Source organism: Falco cherrug, chromosome 6 (assembly GCF_023634085.1).
Source record: "Falco cherrug isolate bFalChe1 chromosome 6, bFalChe1.pri, whole genome shotgun sequence".
Lineage (NCBI taxonomy): Eukaryota > Metazoa > Chordata > Aves > Falconiformes > Falconidae > Falco > Falco cherrug.
Window position 1 is genome coordinate 81,413,491 of NC_073702.1, and position 17,307 is coordinate 81,430,797.

At 41.6% G+C, this 17,307-nt stretch overlaps 1 protein-coding gene across 1 annotated transcript in view; it reads right to left on the reverse strand.

The window, feature by feature from the left end:
* PCNX2 (pecanex 2) overlaps window positions 1-17,307 on the reverse strand; it is a 159,698-nt gene that overhangs the window by 107,313 nt on the left and 35,078 nt on the right. The window contains exons 9-13 of the mRNA XM_055713484.1: window positions 14,263-14,398; window positions 10,938-11,080; window positions 9,439-9,592; window positions 9,316-9,348; window positions 1,979-2,150 (exon numbers count right to left, since the gene is read on the reverse strand). Of these exons, the coding sequence (XP_055569459.1) occupies window positions 1,979-2,150; window positions 9,316-9,348; window positions 9,439-9,592; window positions 10,938-11,080; window positions 14,263-14,398 (638 nt within the window). The remainder of the gene's footprint in view (window positions 1-1,978; window positions 2,151-9,315; window positions 9,349-9,438; window positions 9,593-10,937; window positions 11,081-14,262; window positions 14,399-17,307) is intronic.

Consider the following 17,307-nt stretch of genomic DNA (forward strand, 5'->3'; position numbering starts at 1 on the left):
TACACTATGCAGCATCACATTAGTTCCTTGGTAAGGGCCTTCTATGATTTCCATCACTTCAGCTTCTTTCCATAGCAAACACCTGAAATAGAAGACTTTTCCTCTCCTTGGTATTTGTAACATACACCAAAAATCCCTTGATTTCCCAACATATCAATTCTGAATACTACAACTAATTTACTCACAATTTTTATTTTTATACAAATCACAAATTGTAGTATTCAGAAATCCAAAAGTCATCGTACGATGACAAACCAATAGACAGGAAAAATACCTAGCAAAACTGCAAAACACTTTATGGGTATGCAGTGGGACCAAATTCCCTCCTGATTTTATTGCCCAGAACAATACAACAGGCACTACACCTTCAGTGCCTAAGGGGATCTATACTCAAAGTGCAGCAAGATGCTGGAGGATGCCGGATTGCCATGGCTCACAGAAGTAGCTGCACTGTGAACACTTGCAAGGATTTACGGCAGCCAGAAGGCGGGACTGTCATAGGGGCAAAGCAAGGAACAGCCAAAGCGCAGCATCAAGCATCGCTTGAACAAATACACCTCGGCAAAATAAGACCAGGGGACAAGCAAAGGGAAATGGTTTCTTCTCCCTGTCTCGTTACAACAGATGCCAGCTGGGGGATGAGCCTGTATCTTCTCTCTCCCCCACCCCCTCCAGGCTGTTCCAAGAACCTGCTCTACCATCTCTTTTGAGGCCAGCCAAAATTAGCACATTCGTAACAACACTTTGTTTTCTTATACTGGTTGCTATAGTTTTTCATTTATCTCTACCCCAAGCGTCATTTAAGATTCTTGTTGAATTATTTATCAGCATTTTTACTGTTCACCTTTGACAGGCAGAGAAAATAAGATGTAAGAAGAAACTTTAATGAGACCAAAGGAAAGTAATGAAAGAAGCTAATGAAAATAAGTGAGATGCAGGTCTTCATTATTCCCCTGTTTCTGATGAGAAGGATGGGGAGTCAATGAACCCATATAAAGGACCAGAAGGCTTTCCTAAAAATAGTGTGCCTTTCGGGCAGTAATAGCCTGACTCCAGTAGAGCAAAAAGCAAGTATAATGGTCACAGGTGAACAAAGACTTTGAAGGTCACACATTGTATCACAAAGTTTCCTCCTCTACTACAGCAGGCTTTCCTGGTTCTGAACTCACAAACCAACAGGTCACCTTTGGTACACTACAACACAGTTCTTGGGAAGTTTTCACAACTTTTACAGTAAACTTCAACTTTCCTGCTTCATATCTAACTGTGTTGCACTACTTGACCTGAGTCCAGCTCAGCACTTGTATCTGTGACACAGCCAGAGCGGCATCACAGTCACGGACTGCAAGTGTGTAACTGGAAGACATTTCCTGACAGAACGGGGTATTCCCAGCTATGGTCACTCCAAATTAGTGCCAAAGGACCATCACTGCCGTTTTGGGGCAATATCTGGATGTCCTCAGCCACCTCAGAACATGATTCCAGAAGGAAACAGGTTGAAGAGCTACTGCGGAGTGGCCACTCCAGATTAACTCATCACGTGGACAGCAAGATTAAACTAAACCAAGAAAAAGAGTGTTCTTCACAAACGGGAGGACTCGGCATGGATTAGCTTCCAGGCATTAAATTTAAAACTTGGCTTATTCTACAGTAACTGCTCCACATGGACAAGCCCTTACTAAGATTAACTGCATTTCACAGATGATGTCTTTTGCTAATAACATCAGTGACTGTTGGTTTTCTATAGAGACTTTTCTATGAGCCTCATTTCATTAAGAACTCTTTTTACGTGAGGGAAGGTTGCCAGCTGACCCCCGCCTCCCCCACGCCCGTCTTAAGTCATTCCAAATGTTTCTATCAGTTTGACTTAGAGTTGTGCCTCCATAACATGCGTTTGATTGCCAACACGAGAAAACACAGGCTTCCCCGGCTAACGCTTAATTCATTTTTACAGCGCTAAGAAAAAAAATTGACTCACCTATCACATGGTCTCTGGCTGACTGGAGGGATCTAGGCGAAAAGAGCTTCAAGCCATACATTGTATAAACGGGAGGATTTGTGTCTTTAGATCCAGCATCTAGCAGCAAAATAAGGCCACACAGTATACAAAAATATACAGGTCTGCTGTAGGTTATGATTTTATTGTGTCCCTTGGGGGAAAAAAAAACCAAACACAACCACATTTGAATTTTGCATTCATTCTCCTACTGCGTTGCACTGCATTAAACAGGAGAGAAGGTCACAAGTCAGGCAAAATATTTTAATGACTTACACATACTAATTAATAATAAAAATGTTACAAGGTATTTTATCTTCTCCAGAGGAGACTTTCAAAAGGCACAAAAAGCAGTTACAGCTAACTCCAGCAACCACTCACACTTTTGAAAATCTAACCTTTTGGACCTTTCAAAACACACTAATAGCAGAAGTTGTAATTTTCTGTGGAGAAAAAAAATCTCAATCTGTCTGGAACTTTCTTTTCAATACAATTTTTTTTTTTCTTTATTACTTTTTATTTTAATGAATGTCAGCTTCTGGTAGTTAGACTTTTTTTTCTTTTTTACTTTATGAAATGTAAGAATTTTAATTGCATCCTGGGAAGTAAAAAAATCGTAGAGCACCTCCCAGGTACCTTGTTCAGCATGGAGATTGATTTTTTGCAACAATACAATTTTTTCGTTGATTTGAACCGCTTGACAGCAAATCAGTGTCCCTCCTGGAGGGGGTGACACTCAGCAGCCGTTTCTGGTCTCTCTCTCATGCTGCACTTTGAAATGATGATCCAAAGGAATTAATAAGTGGAAGGATTCTTAAGTCTTTTATACACATCTCTCACCTGACTGATTCGCACTAATCCTACAAAACACTGCTGTGGGGCTGTGGGCCAGGGGGAATAACAGATGTTTAAGAAATAACTTAATAGTTCTCCTGGTAGCAAGCTTAAGGGTAAATAAGACATTTTGAACACTGGTGAGTCAAAAGATTCCTTGAGTGTGAAAAGCCAGGAAGAAAAGTGACAAGGATTTGAGTTTGCCTTGCATAAAGTTGCTGTGAAATTGTTCTTATTTGCAAAATGTAATTTGAGTATAATAAAAGATCGTTTCTTTTTTGAGTCTACTTACTGATTTGAAACAGCGGCCGTATTTGTTTGGCCGCCAGCCAGGCTCGTATGTTAGCATTGCTATTAACTGATCTGTAGTGTCTTTTGGGATCAAGCAGTTAACAAGGTGGCAGCTTGCAGGGAACTAGCAGGCTTATATCGTACCTCACATCCATGGAATATGAATCAAGTCAGACTGGCAAACCCTAGCTGTTTAATCACTTTTAATTTTACTACTGCCATTTGTGGTTTGTTGTTTTTGTTGGGTTTTTTTGTTGGTTTTTTTTTTTTTAAGTAGGACACACCCATGAAACAATCAAAGGAGAACTAGAAAGATAAAATCTGATTTAAAAAAAAATCACTTAAAATATTACTTTCTGCCTGTTTTTAAATGTCAGTTCATTTATCTTAAATACAAGCTGTGCCTTAGGAAAAGAAATCAGTAAATACTGCATCTAAACAACTGCTTAATGATTTATACCCTGATGTGCACTCCAGACCAAGGTCTATTTTATCATGCTGTTATATTCTTCTCTTATCTCTTGAATTACAGAACCCAGGTCGTATCTTTGTGTGGTAATTATTTGAAGGCAGTTGGGCAAGACAGAGTTGATGACTAGAAGTCCAGAGGTTCAGCTCCACACACCTTTCAGTTCCAAGCAGAACGCTGACATACTCAATTAGGTTTGCAGTGTATATTCAACTCTTAATTCTAAAGTAGTTCACGGTGCGCTGGGTGAAGAACTGGCTGAAGAGCAGAGCTCAAAGGGTTGTAGTGAATGGGGCTACCTCTGGCTGGTGACCAGCCACCGGTGGTGTTCCTCAGGGCTCAGTTCTGGGGCCAGCCCTGCTCAGTGTATTTATCAGCGACCTGGATGCGGGAGCTGAACGCACCGTTAGCCAGTTTGCTGGTGATACTAAACTGGGAGGTGCTGCTGACTCTCTTGAGGGACAGGAGGCCTTGCAGAAGGGTCCGGACAGACTGGAGCACTGGGCTGTGACTAACGGGATGAAACTTAACCAGTCGTGGTGCCGGATTCTGCCCCTCCGACGGCGTAACGCCGGGCACAGGTATGAACTGGGCGAGGAGCGGCTGGGAGCAGCCCAGCAGAAGGGCCCTGGGGTGCTGGGCGGCAGCGGGCTCAGCGCGAGCCGGTGCCAGGAGGGCAGCCCGCGCCCCGGGGGGCACAGCACGGCTGGGGGCAGGGGGCATTGCCCCACCGCCTTCCGCCCCGCTGAAGCCTCGCCTGGGGCGCTGCGAGCGGTTCTGGGCCGCGCAACTGAAGAAGGACGTGAAAGTCCTTGAGCGTGCCCAGGGGAGGAGAGCAAAGCCGGCGCAGGGGCTGGAAGGCACGTCCTGTGGGGAGCGGCTGGGCACTTGGGGCTTGTCTGGCTGGGGGCGAAGGAGGCTGAGGGGCGACCTCACTGCTCCCACGGCTCCCCGAGGGGGGGCTGGAGAGGGGGGTGCGGAGCTCTCCTCCCTGGTACCCAGCGACAGGACGCGTGGGAACGGTTCGAAGCTGCACCAGGGCAGGTTCGGAGTGGACATCGGGACGTTTGTGTGCCGCGAGGGTGGTCAAACACTGGAACGGGCTTCCTAGCGAGGAGGTCGATGCCCCAAGCCTGTCAGCGTTTAAGAGGCATTTGCACGATGCCCTTAACAACCTGCTGTAACTTGGTCAGCTCTGAATGGGTCAGGCAGTAGGACCAGGTGATCGTTGTAGGTCCCTTCCAAATGAAATAGTCTAGTCTAGTCCAAATAAATCATTCTCACCATGCTAACAACAATGATGCTAGTTAGAACTGAGGAAGCAGCTTTCCATGTCTGTCCGAAGCCTGCAAAATGCGAGCAAGTACTACCTCCACTATTTTTCAGGTGGCGGTGCGGAATGAGACAGAAACCTAAAAGCAAAATCTTGCCAACTACTGGATCACCAGGAGCGAAGCAACGCAGCAGCTATGTGCTCGGAAGGACACCAGCTGCACAGCTGTCACACTGCTCGGGATGCACTCGAGCTGAACGAGCTGCCCAGAGCAGCCCCCACATCTGAGGAACAGGCAACACAAGAAGGAGGAACTGCTGCAAACGTTGGTGCTGTATTTCACTGCCATTTACAGCCTTTGTGCAAGGGGGATTATTCAGGACAGGACTGGTTTCAGGCCAACAGCAGATACCTTCTAGGAAAGAGAGGATTACTGGGACAGCGCGTGAAAGCCACAGCCGGGGGATGGACATTACATTTCCTCTTTTCAAGGCTTTAGGGAGATAAAAAAAAAAATAAAAGTGGCAAAGCCCTCTTGTGCCTGCCACTCACAGGCCAAGTTAGGCAGCCCTTCATCAAAACAGGCATAAGGCAGTGCAAGTCATCAACAAGATATTTTAGATATTAAGGGCTCATTTTGTTCTACTAGACAAATTCATTGAATTTTGACACACAAAACTGATTTAAATGTGGTAAAACTACTTCACTCTGCATTCTCCTTCAGAAGAATTTAAATAATGAAGAAGGATTCCTTTTATATTTGACATCTCATTTGCTGAACAATCATTTTTTTTCTCTGCTGATAAAAATGTTGGTGAAACCTCTTCCTTTTCCTAAGTCTGCCAAAAAATGTCACTGACTTTTTCAGGTTCATGTTTCTCATGAATATGTTTCAGAAATATATTCACATCCTACAAACACAGCACTGCTGTATCTCGTATTTTGATAAAAATACTAACATTTTCAACAAAGCTAGAATAATTTCACAATTTAGTAAAATAGCACTTTCAACTGCAAAGCATTTTGATAGGGAAATTTCAGAAAGGTCTAATGATTTTTTTGTTTGTGGGTGCACACATGCAAGATGAAAAAGAAGACTTTATATAAAAAGAAAAGTATGCGTGCTCAGTTCTAAGAAAAGCATTTAGGGACAAATTAAAAATACTTTCTAAGTGGCTTATGGAATTTATGAAACTGCCTCTGGTAGCTACCCAACTGAGTTAGCTATCTGCTCTGGCAGGTAATGGGACCGAGACAATTAAGTTATGCAAGCAATGCCATAAATCTTATTAAGAGTGTGACTACAATCTTTCCAAGCTCAAATGCCTTTGTAAATTTGAGCTGGATCCTGAGCTACACAGGTGTCGTCTTATGAGTGGCTTACAGACAAGCTCTCATGATCCTTCTTTACAGTCATTTACTACAGACACAGCCTTTATTGCCCAATCTGCTGCTGCCTGACCAATACCGAGAAATTCTGAAAAGCCACTTGTCTAAAACATTGAAATGCACATGACAAGGATCCCTTGGATCTCTGTATTTAATACCTTCCAGTCGCTGGCACCTCCAATATATTCTGCTGTTAATAAACTGATACAACTCACACTTGGGGTGGACTTTATTTTCTTCTCCCCACCACTCCAGTGAGAAGGCTGTGCCTGAATTTCACCATCCCAGAACCACATACTCTTGTGTGAACAGCAACTAAAGGCCACCAACTCCCAGTGGACCAGAACTGGAAAGGCTAAAGCACAGGCTGACAGGAAAATTAGGTACTCATCTTGCAGCCGGCAACAGTACTAAACCTGCAGCTACAATAAATGGCAGTAGCCAGCATTAGCTGTAGAACCTGGAAAGTTCCAATTTAAACACCAAAGTTAATCAAAACAGAACCATTATTACCATTCAATGAGTATAAATGAATATAAAATTCAGAAAATTAGCCGAGTTAGATAGGTTCTTCTCTATGTACTGAAACTCATACCTTACCACAGTGACAGACAACATGCAGTGTCCATCTCAGAGACCCTAGCTGCCACAGCATGGCAGGGGGAGCAAGAAATAATCATATCTCCAATAGAATTGTACCAGACTACCAGACCTTATGGGATTTAGTCAGCCGGCTCTTCCTCAGCACCAGGAAGTGAATACACTGGTGCTCAGAAGGAGTTCAGAACAAAAACTTACGTAACCCTCGACACTGTGTTTTCTGAATTGACTGGATGGTATTTTAAAGCAGAGTCTTTCAAGATGGTATAGGCTAGAGGTGACAAAGTCACATCAAACAGTAACAAAGTCTGCATGTGAGAGACAGGGAAAAAGTTTGGAACCTCCTTGGCAGGTATGGATAACATGAGGCATTAGCGGCTACTCATGAATCCAAAAATAGAAATAAATTCACTGTGCAAATCTGTGGCTCGCAACGATTTGTTTCACACTGAAAAAATCTCAGCTGCATTTTCATTCATGGACATGGTACTGCTCATTCTTTGATCCCTCCATTCTGCATCCTTACATTAACATCAAGACATGTTATTCTTTTTAATTTTAATGCAGTCACATGAATTATGAAACAGTACATGGGGCATCTTTTCTCACTGCCTTTTCTTATTTTTGTGATGCTTACTACCTCAAGCAAGCTTTTACAAATATCTGTTGTTTTCTAAAAAGATATAATGTAGAAATCGCTAATCTTCTATTTTCACTTCATCTATAATGCCTCCCACCTTTAAAACCCTCTGTGGAAAACCTCTCTAAATTGTACTTCCATTGGAGTTTGTATGGTGCACCAAAAGGTCTGCAAGAAAACATTCCCCATAAAGTTTTAGGAAAGCATATAGAAGATGGGAATATACCTATTGTTAGTTACTTACATTGCTGCATGACTTAACAAAATACAGTATGGTAAATAATACTTGTAACAGTATTGAGGGAGTCTGAAATGCAAACATGGATTCTGCATAAAAAAAATGTTCTGCTTAAACTTCATTAGCTACTTTGTCTTTAATACTATTAAAAAATATGGGCTAGATAGGCTTATAATGAAGTTTTGATTAAACTGCTTGCCACCCCTTTAAACAACTGTACATATTAGTAATGTCTGAGTAAGTGCAAACTATTTGATTACAGTTCACATTACTGTGAATGAGCACGTGCTAGTTGAACTGGCAATTAATATTTTAGTCCCCCAAAATCCCAGCTTCTTACTGAGGTAGGAATATTTCTTTAATGGATTGAAATATTACCTGACAATGTGTAAGCTGCTGTTTATTAGCCTTCCCTACTTTTTATGCAGACAGATATTTCCTGTAAATGCATTATAACCAACAATACTGTAAGTTCACCCCATAATAACTGGCAGGGAAAATAAACTAAGAATCTTCTGAAATTCATCTCCGTGAAATGTGTAACATACACTTGCAAATAACCTCAGTTTCAAGTTCAGCCTGTATTTCTAGCCTCTCAACTGACAAAAATAATTACTCCCTGCCAAAGGGAAATGATCCAGCAGGCCTGTAGTTTTCAACACACTGGGTTTGAACCCTGAGGGAAGAGGGGGCATCTTCAGAAACATTCAAAGAGCTAAGTAAGAAACGTGAGCAACTAAGCAGCCAGTGTAAAAGCAAGCAAGGGACCTCGTGACCACCGAAACATCTTCCAAAATTCACATATCAAAAATGCCTTGACACTGTGACAGGTGGAGATGTCAGGTTGCAGTTGTAGGATGATGCTCCTAAACCAGTCCTATAACAAGGACAGACTTCAGTAAGGAACTGGTTCTTTGCAAGGTGGTTGTCACCATCAGAGTTCAGTTTCTCAGATACACTCAACAGGCAAATAGCAACCAGCAAAGATCCTTACACCCTGCGTTCACCCATAGATTTGACCATTTCTTCAGGACACAAGCACAGAAAATGTGACTGTATTACAACAAAGGGAAAACACTTGTGCTACCTGATGAGCTATTAATAATACTGCTGGGAAATAAATCTGCTACACCAGATTTTTAAAAAAAAATAAAATAAAAAAAATCAATTCCCAATCACACAGACACACCCACCAAAAAAAGATTTAAAACCCCAGCTGACCAATGACCAAGCTGCTAATCTGGTACTTCAGCTGTTTTCAGTCACTGTTTCTAAAGGAAAGAAAAGGCTTGACTGATACCACAGGATGGAATTTCAGCAAATCAGTCCAGATGCATTTGGGTTTACTGCATATTTTAGCTTAAAGAAATCGTGCTTTTTTAATAGCTGTGATAAATTCAAATAGCTTAAAATTAATTAAAAAAACAGCAAAAAGTCTCAAAATCACCAACAGTATCTTGCTCATTTTCATAAATCACCTAGAACAATAAACTACTTCTACTTGTGTTTCACTGAACAGCCAACTGTTTCACAGTACAGTAGTGATAATAAAGGAGAAAGACTTGTTCTACTGGCCAAGACTTACATGTATTGGTGAAGCAGGATCAGGCTGAACACTCTAGAAAAAACAGAAAAAAAGAGTTTGCTTACAGGATTTTGCCTTTGTAGAAGTTAGAATTCAGCAATTGGATATGAACACGTGTCCCACCTTTAGGAGAGAATACTGGCAGCTGGCCATCACAAGACAGAACAACAGAACCCAAATGTCTTTACAGAAGCCTTGATTCAGAGTCAGGAATCCAAGAAGTGAAACGAGAACTACTAGAAGGACAGCAAATACATTCTCCTTTATATCTTCTGTCCTATGTGAATAAAAGTGTTAAGAGATGTACAAATATTTATATATTCGTTAGAGCAAGGCAGGTCCATTTACAGCTAGTATGAACTGTCATTGCTGAAGCTATCAGAATTCACAGGATCCAAGGTTTTGCTTCCAAAACTACATTTCCATGTTCAATGGTATTTCACCCCCATGCCAAAGACCTTATCCTCTATGATAGCTAAAATTTATAGAAAAAAAGGCATATGTACTGAAGTCCAGCACCCTCCAATTTCACTGGCCAAATACAATTCCACGGTGGAGCTGATTTGAATGTAGGCAAGTGTATGTTTATTAAAAAAAAAACAAACCCAAAAAAAACCCCAAAAACAATCCCCCCCAAAACCCAACACCCAAATACTTCTAAATGAGGAAATAAGGCTTTCATTTAATGGAAAATACATGTCTGACAACAAAGAATTCATTAGATGAAACACCAAATTTGACATCTCATGTTTTATTCATTTTTATCTGTTCTATTAAAACACGGAAGCTGAGATAAAAACCAATGCTAACATTCAGCTATAACAAAAGTGTATCAGCAGATGCTTTCCATGCAATTCAAACACGGGGATAAGACACCACAGGTAAGTAAGTACCTGATCCGGACCTAAGCTCCCTGACTAAACAACCTGGTTTCTGCAGCACATAAAACTGACATCTGGAATTTCTGCTGTGGAGCTCATACAGGGACAGGAGAGCCAGCAGCCATTGGGTATGTAGGCTAACACGTTTGAAGGTCTTAGTAGTCCAGCAGACTACTACATGAGGTCTAAGGGCAAAGGGTACTGCCTGAAGAGCTGATGCCAAATGAACTGACAGACTAGAAAAAGGAGAGATGCCGAGACAAGCAGTTCTCTCTAAACAAATAAACCTGAACCAGAACAGAAGGAGTAGCTGAAAGATCTCCTCCACAGTATTACTCTATAATTTCTTTTTAAAGATTGGAGTACTTGGTTTACAACACCCTGGGACCCTCCCACTTCTGTATTTTTTGCACAAAACCTGGATTTTCTCACCAGAAAGCTCAGAACCATTTGATCCAACAGCTGAGAATGAAATTAAAGACTATTCCACAAGCCTGGTGCTCACATGAATCAAGGTGTCTGCTTGAAGACGAAGGGTAGCAAGAAACACCAAAACCAACTCCAAAGGAAAGCATTTCCTTCAGCTTAAAGCAAACAAGCATCCATCCATCTACTCAACCTGAATATAAGACACTAATACAACGCTCACTTGTTATTTCTCTAGCGGGCTGCATTGCTCTACGGACACGTGGAGCCACCCATCGTAATATTATATAAAGTTGCATTAAAAAAAAGGCTTACCTGTCTAACAATGCCAACAAGGTAAGACGATCATACCAGACTTTAATCCATTTGCCAGGGAATATAATAAATCTGTAAAACTGCCTGTTCAGTTTCCGCTGTGCTGAGGAACAGGAAGAATCCTCAGGGTCCCGGCTGGGTTGCTTTAAAAACAAACAAACCAGAAATACACAAAACTCTTTTCACATTGGCATATGGCTGCCAGCAAAACAGGTGTTTAAAAGGCCAAATTTACATGAGGTTTCAGATTAATTTTGTTTCCCCTAAAAGGGATAGTAGGAGTGTACTTGTTTTCTTCATTTTAAATTAGAAACAAAAATATCACACCTGCTTAATTATTGCAGATGGACAGAAGCTGTATCAATTGTGAAGCTCAACAGTGATAGTATGCTTTAAACATAAATACTAAATACCCATTTAAAAAAATATTTATTTTTTTAGTCCTGACCCACTGCTTGCCTAAAATTTCCTTTTGAAGATTTTTCCATGCGTCAGGCTAATTACAGCACAACACAAAACCACACATGATAGGAAAAATCTGTGGTTTTAATCAAAAAAATCAAGTAAAATTTAAGGCCTAGAGGTGTGACTTAGCAACTCTCCTTCCAGAGCACAGCTTTGTTTATCTTTCCTGAGATGCTTCTAATACCACATCAGGCATGCACCCTCCGCCACAGCAAAAGGAGGGGAAAAAACCTGCCAACAGGCACAAAAAGCATAAACATCACTAGTTTAAGAGTCACTAATCTTTAATCTTACCATCACAACCATAAATTCATCCTTTTGAATACTGCTTTTGTCAGGTTCTAAGGCCTTTTTTTCTTGTCTGTTTGAACTACAGCATTTCAGATCTCAGCCAGCTCTACACCTGCACTCCTTCACCAGCACTTGTGGTGAGGGGAGCTTATCTACAGACCATCAGCCAAGCCTGCAGAGCTAGTCAACAGAATAAAAAAAAAAAACCAAAAAAACCTCTGAAAAGTAGCGATTTCTTTCCAAGGTACGCCAATAATTGACTAAGGGGAAGGAATCACTTCTTTTTCTTTCAAGAAGAATTTGAGATTTCTAATTGCTGTCAAGTCTAGTAGTTTTCAACCTCCTTCTAGCCCCCACCCCCCTTGTTAAAGATAATTAATCAACATTAGATAACAAATATACCTATAATGGAACTCTGGGCAATGTTTGCACTAGAATTATTTGTGTTAGATTAACTTCCCTAGGCAGAGAAGGGGATTTCTGTTGAAGTAATTCATCATATTCCTGGATTCTAACTATTAGCAAAATACTTTTTTTTAAAAAAAACAACTGTCCCCCTGCATATAGGAATTGTTAAATTTTCTCTCAGATTATTGGAAAAATTTCTAATCCTCACTTTCCAGGATTTTTACACATAATTTACACGCGAATTAATTTATTGCTGGCACCATCAGCTGGGAACCAACTCACTGATAACCTCAATCTGCTGGCAAACATGAGGTAAAACAGGCTAGCTTAAGCTTCAGAGAAAGAAATTCAATTTTATACATTTTATCTCAACTTTATACATTTTTATCTCATGCCTCCAATTGACTAAAAGCATACAGTCATGTGGTGCCGGGTAGCTCTGAGTGTTCAGACATGCAAAGGGATGCTGGGCTATTCAGCGTTCTTTCACTTAGTAACAATCGCAAGTAACTTAAAAGCTGTGAGACTGATTGCAATCCTTTCACCACGCTGACTTTGAAATCTAAAAGTACTTTAGGTACTCAAAATTTCAATATTTCTATTACCACTTTAAAAAGTCACTTAAGGGAGCTGGGGTATTTTTAAAGAAAAAAAATATATTTTAAAATATTACAGTTGCTAATACTGGCACAGGTTTTTTTCTCTTGGGTCCTATTTCCCAACAGAAAGTTAACACGAAAATCAACCAACCACAATCACTAGCTTCACTCTTGTAATCTAGACTGCTCACTATAACTAAATAAATTAAAAAAAATAAATATCAAAATGATGGCGAAGAGTCCATTAAAAACACCTGAGGATCTGATTGTTTGGTCCTCAGAACAGCTTCACACATATTTAACTGAGTGCATAAGTGAACATTTTGGCTCCTGAGGAACTGTAACATTTGGATGAAGTCCATTACATGAGGTTTGCAGTACGTGGGCTGCAGTCAGATTTTGGAGCTGCATCTTGGAAACTCTCTGACTAGCCCTGAGCAAGTCACTAAGCCTAATTGTGACTCCCGTCAAAAAAGAGCTTATAAATATTCACTTCATAAATTTATACAGTGCCAGAGACAGCCTGAAACCCTAGCTTTACTCACATCAATGACAGAACTTTTCCTGACTTACATGGGCTCAGAATTTCACGTTTAATTTTAAATAAATAAATAAATAAATAAAATCAGAAACCAGGAAGTTCTGAAATTACTGCCTGGCCTTGTTACAAATTATGTGATCTTGAGCAATGCATCTTACTTCTTAATGGTCCAGTTTTCCCAGAAGAGGGGAAAAAAAGAAAAGGACAAAAAAGCATAATTGTTCTCTAATTTACAGACAGTTTATAAGATTATAAATATCTGGAAAATATCTGAGCCTTTATATGAAAGCCTCTTTCCCAATCTAAAATACACAATTCAGGACAATTTCCTGATTTTTAACTTAAAATAGTTCCTTTATACAAGTTGCTTCTAGCTTTAAGTTCCTGTGCAAAATCTAAGGTGAAAGATAATTAACTGGCATTTTAAGGTTATTCATAAATACCAAACCAGAGTTTACCATGGAAGAAAAGAGACGGTTAAAGTTATTATAAAAGGAATTGTAAAACCAGATTACAGACTTAGGCTGTTGGTCACAGACCTGCAAAACTGTAAAGTTCAAGTATGTCCACATATTACCATACAAACTGAACTCTGAGGGCCTTTGTCTTTTACCAGATACAATGAGGAGGTGGCTTTGACATTCTGCGACAGATACCTAGAATTCTGGTTGCCCGATTCAGAAAAGTGAAACCAGACGTGGTTTTATGATAGTAATGACTCTGAAATAAACACTTCATACTAATAAAATCTGGTAGTGTGTCTAAAATCCTGCCGGCTGTGCCCTCATTCTTTCAAACGCAGTAAGACTGAAGATAGAAGAACAACTTTTTAGGTGGTGGAGTCTTTAAGTGCTCCCCTAGGACACTACTCAGTGTCAGCAGACAGCAGCTGAATTGCATCCATCAACATAAAATACAACTTCTCCCGCAAGTAGCACAGAAAAGTAACAGGAACATTCTTGCAGCATTTGTTTATAAAGCAGTTTATCAAAATGCTAGAAACTGAGCTATTACAATATACCCGTGGGCTTTCTGAAAGGGTCCTTCGTGCCACCATCAGTAAGAGCTGCTGCTGAAGCGCACTTGCTGCTTGATCCCCCGAAGATGGTTCCTGGCTCTCTGAAGTGGTGGTACTGGAGGAGCTGAACTGCATTTCACTGTGCAGAGGGGAGAAAGGAAAGAAACTGTTCTAAGCAGCGCTATTTTTCTAGTATTTCTGAAGCATTACAGGAAGAAGCCTGTAATTGCTTTGCTTTTGGCTCACGGGACATGGAGCCTTCCACCTTGACACCTGAAATCTAGTCCAGACCCACAAAGCAGTTCACACCCAAACTTAGATACACATGGTCTACCACATCCACCACAGAGAAACAGATACTTCTGTAGAGTATTTTTTCTCATCTTGAGATGAACACCTACAATGAATCGCACTTCAGAAGCGCCTTGTTCTGTCCACCGAGAACAATTCAGGTCAAGAGCTGCGTATCTACAAAGCAAGACCGCAGGGCAGCTACTGCAGAGATCCTGGATTAGCTTTCAAACAAGCTCACTTAGGTACCAGAGCCAGTCTGGCCTCACCTGCACTGAATTCGGCGGGTACTAATTTCCCCTACCGAGAATTCAGGCTACAAGAACTTCTGCCCTAGCAAGACGACAACGATATCTGAGCTAACTCACATAAGGCCAGCTCAGATATCCGCTGGACTGAGCATAAACTCACCCTGGGAGGGCTCTGAGCAAGATGCTATTTTTATTCCCCTCCCCTCCACGTTTACTGTTTTGATGTTGTAGATACAGCACTTTAAACAGTGTACTTGAGGAAATTTCTGCACTTAGAGCAGTGATACCTGGTGGGCTGCAGAAACGGTGCGCTACCATGACATGACTGACTGGGTCTCAGCAAGAACTATATTGAAATGAAATAATTGTTAATTGGAGAAGAGATCTGTTTTGGATACTTCCGTCTTATTTTCTTCAAATAGGGTTTATACGTCAGGCGCCCTGCTCTGAGCTCATTACCCCCCTGCCTCTGGATGCCTGCCTGGGGCTCTTATTACTTTCATATCTGCATGAGGTGAAAGCACCTCGGTGCTCATGCAAGGTAGTCAATACCTATTGTTCCTGTTTTCCATAAAGGAAAGACAAGCAGGAAAAAACTAGAGCGATCTGTGTACCGTCAGCCAGGAAGCCTGTGGCAGAGCAAAGGATAAACCCCTCATCTTGCATACCCTTACCCTCAAGCCACCCTATTCATTTTAGTTAACTCAACCTTCCTCACCCCTGGGCACCAATTCCTAAAGCTGTTGTGTGACCCTTGTTAAGCCCAACAAAAGGGGCTTTAAAATTGTGGCTGTCCTGCACATAACTGGTTGTTAACTTCAGCTGCAGTGGCTAGCGCTGTGCTGGGATAAGGTTCTGGATTACTTAGAAGTCTGGATTACTTAGAAGCAGGGCTGAAGAGTCACACCAACTGCTTGAAACAAGCCCACTCTCTCCCTCTCCCCTCCAGGACTTGCTAGCTCTGCCTGGACCAACAACCAGCAGCCTCACCATCCCACCTCTGGTCTCCGAGCCAGGCAGGTACTTTTTTTCAAAGCCTTGATTGCTATCAGGCTTGGATGCCAGACCTGACACTCACCATCTGCCATTCCAGAACTATCAGCTGAACAGAAATGAGAGTACCCCGTGTTCTTGACCATCATGGCTTCCCTTGCACTCCCCACTCCTCCTGCTACAGGCAGATGCACCATCTGCCCCACGGAGTCAGGACAGCTGTCATGTTCCCTTCGCACAGCACTAGGAAATGAGGACTTGGGCCAACACAACCCGCTTGTCCCAACGTGTCCCAGCCACAAGGCAACTCTCTGTAAGAACGAATCTCCTTTGCAGGTCTTGTTTAGCACCTCACCAGCAGTCAATAACCAAAGAATACAGAAGAGACGGGAACTGATCCAAAATCCTGGATCTCAACCAAAAATTTAGGCAGGACGAAAGGGAAGAAAGCCTAGAGGCATGCCTCCCAGAAAGAAGATGCCCACAGATACAGACTATGGAGGACAGACATGCCTTCTGCATATTTTGGAAGTGCCCTACTCAAAGGTGACCTTGTTCAGCTTGAAGAAAAGCAATGGATTTTTTTGATTTTTTTTTTTTTTCCTCAGGATGAGCTGTCCTATCCCTTGTCATTATGGGTACAGCCCAGGGACTCCCTGTTCACAGCAAGAAAAAAGCAAGCATAGCCCAGGTTATGCAGGACACTACCCTGGGAACTCCTGCCCAACAGGCAACCCAACAAAACAGCAGGGGAATAGAACAGGGACTGCTCATGCCTTCCTAAATGAAGAGTTAATCTCCAGTAACGTTTTGCATCTTTAACTGTCTTTCTACAAAAGTCAAGTGGAGTCAAGAGTATTTCTAGATTGGACTGTGTCTTTTATCCCACATTTACCAAGAATGGAAATGGCAGAGGATGGATAGATAGACAAAGATATTCCCCTGGTACTCTACTCTATCAGTTCTCAGAAATCAAAATTCTTCTACTCCTAAGGCTTCTTCCAAGAATAAACTTAAGAGATCAAATCACTTCCCACCAGTCTTGAAGATAACTGAAAAGCCAAGAGAGCCCAGAGCCCCACCTACCAGTGGCCTAACTGGCAGAAGAGTCCGCAAGCAGCTGGGACACTGACTGTGGGAAAAAAATCGGAAACTTCTTAGGCCTGAAAAGGCAATTAGGGCAGAGAAGTTGGGAAGGCAGAGAGCAAAGCAACAACTCCAGAATCAGAAGCGGTCATCTGGCCTTCATCTGCCATCTATACCTTTTATTCATCAGCCTCATCTCTCTGTATCTGCTTACTCTTTCCTCATCTTCCGTTCCCCTCAGCTCCTGTTTGCTGCTTTTTTCCTACTTATCCCTATCTTCCACACAACCTCCTTCTGACATTCACTTGCTACCCCCTGACACTGGATCGCTTGCACAGCTACTTAGAAGCTGTCTCATCTGATGACAGCGCTATCACATGAACAACAAATACCAGTAAGAAATGTGATGGTGGTGTTGGTGTTTGTG